Here is a 12,087-nt window from a genome sequence, read left to right as displayed (position 1 = left end):
AGAACGGAGAACATATTGTTATTGCAGGTGAAGATCAAGCAGATGGATTCAGCACCGCGGCCAATGGAGTCACTCTGGTCCTGGAGGCCGGAGACGTGGTGTTTCTGCGTCTGGCGGCGGACCGTATAATCCATGATAATTCCAATCACTACAGCACGTTCAGTGGTCACCTGCTGTTCCCCATGTGAGACTCTCATGTGGCTGTAGCATTGTAAGGTTGTACTGTAACAAACATCCATCAAGGTTTTAACATGATTTTAATAACATGGTTGTGCTGTTGCTGTAAAGTCCAGATTACATGCAGTATCAATCCTTAAAGGAAATAAACAAAGCCATTACTGCTTCATTTGTCCGTTGTCTATATCATGTTTTTATTTCAGTTTTCAGTTTTTGTCACACAAAATAATACATGTTTTACAAACTCAGACTCAACATCAACATGCCTTATAACTCAACATAAGTTACCTTACATTATGCAATTGGAACAAGTAGAAAATAAATATACTGTATGTCCATCAGGAGAACAAATTCTTTCTTTTACATTTCTCTCAAAAATAGATCCTCTTTTAAATGTAAATAAAGAATTACAAACTTGCAGTCATCTCTTAAATGATATGTAGTTAATGTGATAATAAAAGGTTAATAAAAGGTTTAGTATTGTTTGACCTCTGACAATCTTTACTTACAATTAGGGATGCACCGATCTGATATTGGTATTGAATATCGGAGCCGGTATCGGTTACAAATATCCGATACTGAGCCGATACCAATATAGTGGTCTGGGGTCTTTATTTAGATGTGTTTTCCTGCATTCTGGTGCATTTTAAGTAATAAATAATAACTATTTTTGGCTATTATGCTGCTATGAAAAGAATAATTGGATTTTTATTTATATATATTCAATTAAAGCAATTTTTTAAATTATATTTTTAGAATTGGCTGCGGGCTGTAGTTTGGACACCCCTGACTAGATGCAAGTTGGCCATTTTATACTCACTACTGCAACCTCAGGTCATATGTGTAACTGCAGCTTCTATATTAAAAGGGGGGTATTATGCAAAATGGATTTTTCATGTTATTATGTCACTCCCTCATTAAAAACATGGCTGAAGTGTTGCCTTGGCACATTCACGTATTTTTGAGTAATCTGTAAAAACTCTGATGGCGGCCATTTTAGGGATAGGTTTGCCTGAGTCATCCTAGGAAAGGTGTCGGAAAGGGTCAGAGGTTCTTGAAGAGACAGAGGCCTATTTCAAGACATTCACGGCAGCCATTTTGAGAGAGCAAGTTTATACAAGGCAGTTATTCTAATTTACTGCATTTACAGACCAATAGGAGGTTTGGTCATCATTATAGTGTGATATAGACTGGTGCTATGTGATTGAAAAAAGCAGAATACCCCCTCTTTAAACTCGTTCATGACGGCACTTCAGACCCGAAGTAACAACTTATTCAGTGACAGGTCAGGATTTTAGAGGCAGTTGTGGTGAACAGGTCTGAGCTCATTCTACACATCAGGACAGGGGTCCCCAAACTTTTTTCTCTGGGGGCCACATTATCGTTCCTGATTGTGATGGGGGGCCGGGCCTTGTATGACCCAGACCAAAAGGCCTCAGTGTGAAGTAGAGATGACTCATAGTCACGACTATAGGCTAACTTTTTTGTAATTCTTTCACATTTTTGTCAAATTTTTGTAATTTTTTTGGGTCAAATTTTTATCCCATTTTTGCCACTTTTTCATAAATTCTTCGTCACTTTTTTGTCACATTTCCATCATTGTTCTCAGTTTTGTTGCTATTTTCACAGCTTTTTTCCAGAAGCTTTTGGATTGGGGTAAAGCCAAACTGCAGAAAATGTAATTGGTTCAGGTGGGAGTTAAGGGGTTATGTCAACAAAAATCGCAACTTGCTGCAACACCTGCAGTTGCGCTTATGGCCTCTAGGGGCAAGAGTTACTTAGTTCTGCTTTAAATGTTGAGGACCTAAATAAAGATTTTATATTTCTTTTCGGTACCTGCTTTTGAGACTTTTCTTTTTCGATACCAGACGAAACACGCTCATTTACATATGAGACTGGACTCTCATTTGCATATGAGACTGGACGCTCATTTGCATATGAGACTGGACGCTCATTTGCATATGAGACTGGACGTTCATTTACATATGAGTCTGGACGCTCATTTGCATATGAGTCTGGACGCTCATTTGCATATGAGTCTGGACGTTCATTTACATATGAGTCTGGACGCTCATTTGCATATGAGTCTGGACGCTCATTTGCATATGAGTCTGGACGCTCATTTGCATATGAGGCTGGACCCTCATTTACATATGAGTCTGGACGCTCATTTGCATATGAGTCTGGACGCTAGGGCTGCTCGATTATTGAAAAAATAATAATCACGATTATTTTTGTCATAATTGAAATCACGATTATTCAAACGATTATTTGTTGCCTTTGAAAAAAGTCTTTATTTTATTTTTATAATTATTAATAAAAAACCAAAAAACGATGCTGAATATTTTATGTTTTCTGGACAGTCATAAAAGTACAAATGATTTCAAGTTTGCCTCGATTAAGGACAGGTCTCTGTTTCACACCTGCCCCCTGCTGGCCAGCCCTCACACCTGCGCAATTAAACTGAGCAGCGCGGCCTGATGACATCATCACACAGCGCTGTTTGATTTTATGTCAGACAAAAGCATGAGCCACGGCACGTGAAATGTGAAGGAAAAATAATCCCAGCGCCGTGAAATAATGCAAGTCTGCTTTGCCAGAAAAATAAATAAAAAATAAAATAAAAAAAAATGGAAAAAAATAGAAAAAAATAAATAAAAATAGAAAAAAATAAATAATAATAACTTTTTTTTCTCCGATTATGCTAATTTTGTAATCGTTTAGTGTAGTAATCGAAATCGTAATCGAATTTCGATTAATTGCACAGCCCTACTGGACGCTCATTTACATATGAGACTGGACGCTCATTTGCATATGAGACTGGACGCTCATTTGCATATGAGACTGGACGCTCATTTACATATGAGTCTGGACGCTCATTTACATATGAGTCTGGACGCTCATTTGCATATGAGACTGGACGCTCATTTACATATGAGACGGGACGCTCATTTGCATATGAGATGGGACGCTCATTTGCATATGAGACTGGACGCTCATTTACATATGAGACGGGACACTCATTTACATATGAGATTGGACGCTCATTTACATATGAGACTGGACGCTCATTTACATATGAGACTGGACGCTCATTTGCATATGAGACTGGACGCTCATTTACATATGAGACTGGACGCTCGTTTACATATGAGACTGGACACTCATTTACATATGAGACTGGACGCTCATTTGCATATGAGACTGGACGCTCATTTGCATATGAGACTGGAGTACAGCACGTGAGCCACCCCGGTGATGAGGTTGTGATTGGCGAACTCCAGTATGAGCAGTAAAATGGGGTACTCGCTGTTCCTCTTGGCGGCGCTCCAGTCCTCGCTCAGGCCCATCCAGTGGAGCAGCAGACCCAGCATGGCGTCCGGAAACAGCTGCCTGCTGAGCTCCTCGGGGGGGGGCAGGTCGCTGATGCGCTCGATGTGCTGCTCTTTAAACCCCTCCACCTTCTGGCTGATGCTGCCGTTGGCCTCGTGGAACTGGCGCCCGAGCCAGCGCCCGACGCCGCCGAGCAGGGAGCTGGAATAGACGCCGTCGCCGTCCCGTCGCTTGGCGTGCAGCAGCGCCATCACCGCCTCGGCCGCGGCGGCGTCGGTCACGTCGCCCCGAGCGAAGCGGTCGATGAAGTCCAGTAACACGTGGACGGTTCTGAGCTGCTCCGGGCGGATCTGGGGAAGTCCGTCGCTCAACCTCTGCACTTTGTGGCGAAGCGAAGCCGCAGCGCCCGACTCTTCTTCTTCTTCTTCTGCGGGGTTTTCTGAGGAGCAGTAATCGTGGTCTGTGGAGTCGCCTCTCGTGTCCTGCGGAGTCTGTGATTCTTTGAAAGACTCGGGGGTTTCGGTCCTCGGTCCCGGGTCGATCGAGGCGGAGTCTGACTGCTCGCTGAGGTCGTAGCCCATTTGTAGAGGGTCGTCGTCGAGGTGGGATTTCCAGATGTCCTGCAAACGTGGATTCAGAAACATAAACAGTAAAAGGTTCTATTTATCGCGGCTACAGACAATCAATTTGGCTTTAACCTCTTAACTCCCGCCTGAACCGAGAGGATCTTTTTCCTCACGTCATCAGATTTTTTTTTTGTCGGGTATTCAACTCATTTTTGTAACTTTTTTGTCATTTTTTTTGTCATTTTTTAATCACATCTTTGTCATTTCTTTGTCACATTTTGTCACTTTTTTTTTTGTCGAATTTTCATCACATTTTTGTCATTTTTTCGTCAATTTTTTACCCATTTTTTGTCATTTTTTGGTCACATTTTTGTCATTTTTTCGTCCATTTTTTGCCACTTTTTCATCAATGTTTTCTCACTTTTTTGTCACATTTTCATCATTGTTTTCCTCTCAGTTCTGTCACTATTTTCACAGCTTTTTTCCAGAAGCTTTTGGACTGGGGTAAAGCCAAACTGGAGAAAATGTGCTCGGTTCAGGTGGGAGTTAAGGGGTTAAAGCAAATCATGGAACTCATATGTGTATTTTTTTCACTAAAATAATTATTGAGTAATATAGAAGTAAAAATTCCACTGTTTTTACATGTTTTTTTGATGCCTCTAAAGCAGACCTGGACAAAGTACGGCCCGCGGGACGGATGATTCAGTCCGGCTCACGACTTATAGAGCATAAATTCATAAGTATGTAAAAAAAAGTAAGTCTGTAGCCCATTCATGTGCGGAGTTAGGATTTTTTTTAAAGGGGGGGGGGGGTATTATTACATCATGTTATTCTGTCAGTCCCTCATTAAAAACATGCCTGAAGTGTTGCCTTGGCACATTCACGTATTTTTGAGTCATCTGTAAAAACTCTGATGGCGGCCATTTTAGGGATAGGTTTGCCTGAGTCCTCCTAGGAACGCCCCCACCTCCTGGAGACGCCTCCGAGCTTTCGTCACCAGCCGAGTAACCGACCACTGCTCCTCAGCAGAACCCCCTCCCCACTGATGCCACAGACAGCGTGTGGAGGGGGCGTGTCTAAAGGCTCAGAGGTTCTTAAAGAGACAGAGGCCTATTTCAAGACATTCACTACAGCCATTTTGAGAGAGACATTTTATACAAGGCAGTTATTCTAATTTACTGCATTTACAGACCGACAGAAGGTTTGTCATCATTGTAGTGTGATATAGACTGGTGTTATGTGACTGACAAAAGCAGAATACCCCCTCTTTAACTAAATTACCAGAATGCTCACTCCAGCCACTAGGGGGCAGCTTAAATAGAAATAAAAGGAAAGAATTCCACAGGTGTCCAGCAGAGGGAACTGACATAATGAAAGATCAGGATATAAACAACACAATGGGCAGCTGTGGCTATAATAGTAGCTTACTTCCATGGAGTGTAGGGTGAATGAACATTGACGACAATATAGCAGAGACTTGTCACACAGGCTTGTAAAGTGCAATAAGCCTGTGAGGATACAGTCCTGTCGGGCTGATTATTATTCATTTATTGAAAAAGAAAAGTTTCCTCAATAGCATTTTCTCAATCAAAACTATTTTTATTTTGGAGCTTTTGTTTTTGGACGCAGCGATAAACTCCCCATATATTTATGCAATGGTTGACGTTAAAGGTCCTATATCATGCAAAATCGACTTTTTAGAGCTTTTAGCCATGTTGTTCTGCTATTTCCTTATCAAAAACACCCCCAGAGTGGTTTGTGGCTTCATTCACGCAGCTCTCTAACCTGGCTAACACCAGGCTGCTGTGTGCGCTCGAATTATTTCGAACTGCACAACAGCCTGGGGACCATGGCCAAATCTCCGGTGGATTTGGGAACCAATCACAGAGCGAGGAGGGACGGCAAGACGATGACGCGCTATTCGATATACGGAAGCTTGTAGTTTATTTACGGATAATAATAAAAAAGTTTATTTACGGATCCAACATGACAGCAGCAGACACGATGGTATTTTTTGATCAAGCTTTAGACCTTGTTCTAAATAATTTAGCTCAAAAGTTTACAGCGGGTACGTCATACGTCATCTCATACGATGATATGATTGGCTGGGGCTACGTGCAGACGCATGAGACTTTTTTTTTCTTTTTTTCGTATCGCCCAATAAACGAGTATGGACGATCGTAAACCACACCTCTCCTACGAGAAAATGAATTGGTGGTCCCCAGACTAAATATCACTTGTGATTTTAGTCTGGTGTTAGCCAGGCTAGCAGCTCTCAGTAATCCTCCTGAATCCTGCTCTCTGAGCAGCTGCTCCTCCCTCTCCTGGTGAACGTGTGTTCAGTTGTGTCGTAACAGCGGAACGGAAGTGCTCGACGTCTGTAATGTAATGTCTTAATTCTATGCTTACGGCCTGATTTTAATTTGTAAAACAGCGTTTTCATTATTTCTGTCGTAAGAGAGAAACAAAGAGAACAAAAAAAAAAAGGAAAAAAAATAAAATAAAAGGATGTGCCCGAGGTGCTTCCAGGTCAGCTGAGGCCAAAACAAACACATCGCGTCTGAACAGATCAGTCATGTTTGCGCTGCAGCTGAAGATGGAGCTCGTTATAACTGGACACACCTGTTCTTTATTCTTACCTAACGATAATGTCACGGACGGAGAAAAAGAAGCGCGTTTGGCTACGAGGACGGGAGTTTGTTCAACCTTTTCAGGAAGAGGCCACTTGAAGTTGTTTTTTTCTCCGGGATTCAGCGACTATCACCAAAATGGTGTTTTTCTGTGACTGTCACTGATGGATGTTTGGTGAACCTTCGCCAGAATCAAAGTGGATTAACTTTTATACCAACGCGAGTCCCACAATGTAAACAGCGATGGAGCAGAGGGTGAGTCAATCCAAACGCGGTGTTAGCATATTAGCATGTGTGTTAGCATATTAGCTTGTGTGTTAGCCATCTATGAAGCTGTGTTGCAGATGTCAACTCCGTATAACTGCATCGTGAAGTAACTTCACTTATTGTTGTTTATTTATATTACGGTAAAGTTGTATGCGCGGAGAGAGGGGGCGGAGTTAACTGAATCGAAGCGTTGTGTCTTCCGGGTTTGAAAAATACCTCCACAAAACACTTATATTTATCACAAAAATGAGTGCTCAGTAACGGTAGAGGTACAATCATTCATATAAATGCCTATACTTAACTTTGGAATGGCTAAAATAGCAGGATATAGCTCCTTTAACGAAGATAAAAAGTTGAATAATTAAAAAAATGATGCACATGACATGGCTAAATATTTACAGGAAATAATATTTCTACTGAATAACGCTGCATCAGATATTCAAAATACACAAAGTTGAGCAGAGTAAGTTTGAGTTATTGTTGGTGCGGCTCCAGGCTGCTCATGTGGCCCTGATGAAAGTTAATCCACATCTGGACTAAGGCGTTTGATCGGAATCACAGGAAATTGTTGCAGCTGTGCCTAAATATTTACTTCGATGTCTTCCTTACTGGTTTGTCCATCAGACTCTGCAAATGTGCGTCTGAACCATTTCAGATTCATAATGACGTGAGAGACACAATGTTTTTTCTTTCGGGACAGATGTGGATTTACCTGAAACCTCTCCAGTACAGAAAGCTGGTCGTGCTTATTAAACATCTCGAAGGCGATTCGGAAAAGTCCCTGGACGCTGTAGAACCACAGGCTGTTGTTTGATGACGGAAGCCTGATGCCATGAAACCTATAAACTAAAACATATAAAACATATAATCATTGCTGTTAGCTGAGCAGGTGAGACTCCGCCCTCCGTCTCACCTGAGGGGAAGTGCAGTTTTGTAGCCAGGCCTTTCTTGGCAAACTTGGCGTGGCATCGGGGGTGGTTTTCTGTGCGGATGTCAGTGTTAGACAGAAGGTCGGCTCCTAAATACAGAGGGACGGCAGAATCCTGGAAAACATGGGAAACAGACACAAACTAAGAGATTCCACATCATTTAACCTTTGAAACAGCATTTACATTATTATTATTATTTAAATACGGACCAAGAACAAACACTTTTTTCCCTTGACAGGACAGAGAAAACTAGAAAATACCACATGGGTTTTAGTAGGAGCTGTGCCCTAATCCACTATTTGAAATAACGTGTATTACAGTGCTATACATGCATTTCTAGTGACATCACGCATAGTTCCGGTGGCCATTTTGAATACCGAAGTAGCATCATGCAGTACTACATGTAACAATATCTCTACTCTGGATATAAAAGAAAGACAAATGATCGACAGTGGTATTTTCATTTACTCGTAATCATTGTTCAAAAATTAAACAAAAAAATTAAACAGTTAAAACACTGAGTCAGTGTTTAAGCTGCTCAAGACATTAGCATGCTACCGGTTAGCAACTGTCAATCAATTAACTGTTAACTGTGGCTTCAACACGATAAACATACGTGTGTGGCTCACATGTGTGACACTGAGGAAACACTACAGTAACAGCTCTGACCTCTGTCACATGTTTGGAGTGTGGTTCAGGGCTTTCTCTTGGAGAGGCCAGGGCTGAGCTGTTGAAGCTAAATGCTAACCTGTAGCATGCTAACATCTAAAACTCTGACTCTCTGGTTTCTTCACATAAACGTGCGTCTCTGGGGCCGTGTTTTAACTGTTGTCTTCTTGAGCAATGATTCCGAGTCAATAAAAATGTCACTGTCGATCAGTCGTCCTTCTTTTATATCCAGAGTAGAGATATTGTTACATGTTGTAGTACTGCGTAATTCTACTTCGATATTCAAAATGGCCGCCATAACAACAAAAGTCACATGACTGAAAAGCATGTATAGCCCAAATTCAGACAGATAAATGAGTTGTTGCATGAGTAACATGCAGGGGCTGGACTGGGACAGAAAAACAGCCCTGGACTCTGGTCAGCCTGGCCCAAATTAGTGTAAATGTGACACTTCCACAAATACATACGTTAACCTCTTAACCACCGCCTTAACCGAGAGCATTTACTCCAGTTCGGCTTTACCCAAATCTAAAGGCTCCTTGACTGGAGAGCAACACTGTAACGCCTCATTTGAAAGCTAAAATCTAGAAAAGTGATGGCAACTTTTTGTCACGTTGTCGCTGCATTTTTGTCATGTTTTTGCTGCTTTTTCATTACTGCCTATTGGCGTGTTTTCGTCACTTTTTTGTTTCTTGTTTTTCGAGGTTTTTTTTCATGTTATTGCTGTTTTTTCATCGCTTTTTTCATTGCTTTGTCGTCACGTTTTCGTCACATTTTGTTTTGTTTTTGTCACTTTTTTGTTGCTTTTCCAGCACATTTTTGTTCTTGAATGCTTTTCTTTTAAGATTTAGATTTGGGTAAAGCTCGGTCACGCCCGGGGGTAAGGGTAAGGTAAAGTGAGAGGCCGGACCGGTGGCCCTGGAGCCAGTGGCCCTTTGCTCTTCCAGAATACAGGACATATGGCCAGTCCGCCCCGATAACAGGTGTTAGGTTAACCTCTTACCTCCCACCTTAACCGAGTGCATTTTCTCCTGTTCGGCTTTACCCAAATCTAAAAGCTTCTCGACCGGAGATTTTACAGCCTACAGGCCAGAGTAACGCCTCATTTGAAAGCTAAGACCTACAAAACTGATCGGAACTTTTACGCCACATTGTCGCCACATTTATATCAGATTTTTGAAGTTTTTTCTGTTGTGTTTTTGTTTCTTTATCGTCACTTTTTGGTTGCATTTTCATCCTTGCTTTTTTTTTCCAAGAATCTTTTAGATTTGGGTAAAGCCAGACTGGATTAAAACATCAAAACTTGAATATAAAGATCTTATATTTCTTCTCTGTTATTTTTTTTAACCTTACCCAGGCCTAACCCAGAGTAACATTACATAACAATAATATCACTCATTTAAGGGGAGACACTACAGGCAAAACTCATTTTTTTCAGTTTTCAGGTTTTGGGCCAAATTGGTCTCTGAACATATAAGCTTTCACCCGGAAACAGAAAATATCCCTAATCTTCACAATAACATGTTTAAATATTGCGCTGATTCAATGTTCCCCCATAGACTTATATGGGAGAACGCAATTTCAAGGGCCTTTTTCTGTCATTGTGGCGACACTATGTCCACGTCAGTCGGACCTAAAGACTTCACATTTTCCAGCCTCGGACTGAACAATATTTGGAAGATTTTTTCAGAGGGATTTTTTTATTATTTAATCCCTTAAGCCCCATTTATTGAGTTTTGAATGTCAAAAAATGAGGCGAAAATTACATTTTTACAAATTTTTCCACTAAAAAACAGCTTATTTTAAAAACAAGAAATCCTAAATCCCCTCTGAAAAAGTCTTGGCAACTCATTTACCAATAAAATGAAACCATAAATTTGAATGTAGCTCTATCCATTATTCAGATTTCGTCGCCGAAAAGATGGGAAATTTGGGGCATTTTTAGGCATAAAACACCTTGTTCTTATATGAAAAGTAAAATTACAGAAAACTTGCCATGTATTTTTTTTTCTCACATTTATGCCAGTGATCGACAGCAACAGTTTCAAATTGATATCTGTAAATATACATTTTTTCCCTATTCACCTGCAGTGTCTCGCCTTGAAAGCAGTCATGTAAATAAACATCTAAGTAAATGCACTCGGTGAAAATACTTATGTTTTATCGGTAATGTTAGAGATAATTTTGATATTTACAAAGAAAACACCCATAGATTAGACGAGACACACAAAAATTCAACTTTAAGTAAATCAATTCAAGAAGATTAATCACTTTGGAAATAAGAGGAACCAAATATTTACCCAAGTAACAAGTACAGTGTGATAAAGTTACTCCAAGAAGTGCAGATACTCCCAAAAGTACAATCTGCCTCTGATATTGTAGTTAGAACACATACTTCTACTACTTCAATGTTGATAAATGAGCTTCAAAGTGAATGAGAATAAATATTTCCTGACTCATATCGCCACAGATAAATGTGTTTGGTCAGATAAATCAAACAGATGAAGGAGTTTGCACATACCTTGTTGGGACTCTCTGATAACCTGAATGTTGTTTTATTCACCAGATAAATTAATCTAATATTCAAAGAGCCAACGGTCCACGTGGGTAACGTTAAATATGTGATATCTGACATTTTAAAAAGCCTTTGGTTACAGAGAAACCACCACAATAACAAACAACACGCGAGTGATCAGGCTACGCACTACTGTCTATTACTTCCGGTCACGTGACACTCCCACAGGGTTGCCAGATCCAAGAAAAAGAGTCAATCCAATGAGTGACGTCTTAACCTCTTAACTCCCGCCTGAACCGAGAGCATTTTCTCCAGTTCAGCTTTACCCAAATCCTGTAGGCCAGTGTGACGCCTCATTTGAAAGCTAAGACCTACAAAACTCATCACGTCATCAGATTTTTTCCCCATCATTTATTGGGGGTTTTCAACTTATTTTTGTAGCTTTTTTGTCATTTTTTCCCACTTTTTGTCACATTTTTGTCATTTTTTTGGTCATTTTTTCGTAATTTTTTGGTCATTTTTAGTCAAATATTTATCACATTTTTGTCATTTTTTGTGACATTTTTTGTGAAGTTTTTGTGAAGTTTTTGTGAAGTTTTTAACATTTTTGTGACATTTGTCATTTTTGTCACATTTTTAACAATTTTTTGTCATTTTTTTGTCATTTTCGTTCAATTTAAAAAGATACAATAAAAAAAATAAAAATTTGAAAGCTAAGATCTACCAAACTGATCATAATTTTTGGTCGCTGTGTCAAATTTTTGTCGTGTTTTTGTCTCTTTTTTAACCTCTTAACTCCTACCGGAACATGATTTCTCCTGTTCTCCAAATTCTCCAAATCTAAAAGCTTCTTCAAAATGGCGACAAAGAACGAGAAGAAAATGAGGATGTAATGGACAAAAATCCAGCAAAAAATTTACAAAAATTCAGCAAAAAAGTAACAAAAATTGGGCAAAAAAAGACAAAAAAAACAGCAAAAAAAGTGACAAAAATCCAGCAAA

At 40.1% G+C, this 12,087-nt stretch overlaps 1 protein-coding gene across 1 annotated transcript; it reads right to left on the bottom strand.

The window, feature by feature from the left end:
• Positions 1–3,389: 3,389 nt before the first annotated feature.
• Positions 3,390–11,277, bottom strand: LOC306960376 (uncharacterized protein; the record flags this gene model as incomplete). The annotated part of the gene is made up of 4 exons (XM_079552807.1): positions 11,093–11,277; positions 7,887–8,016; positions 7,686–7,819; positions 3,390–4,130 (listed from the first exon to the last, which is right to left on the bottom strand). Exons 1-4 carry the CDS (start codon positions 11,204–11,206, stop codon positions 3,390–3,392), a joined length of 1,119 nt encoding a protein of 372 aa, XP_079408933.1. The 5' UTR covers positions 11,207–11,277.
• Positions 11,278–12,087: the final 810 nt, after the last annotated feature.

The sequence above is a fragment of the Gobius niger genome (assembly GCF_951799975.1).
Source record: "Gobius niger genome assembly, chromosome: 1".
Classification (NCBI taxonomy): Eukaryota; Metazoa; Chordata; class Actinopteri; order Gobiiformes; family Gobiidae; genus Gobius; species Gobius niger.
This window is presented reverse-complemented; position numbering and strand designations above follow the sequence as displayed.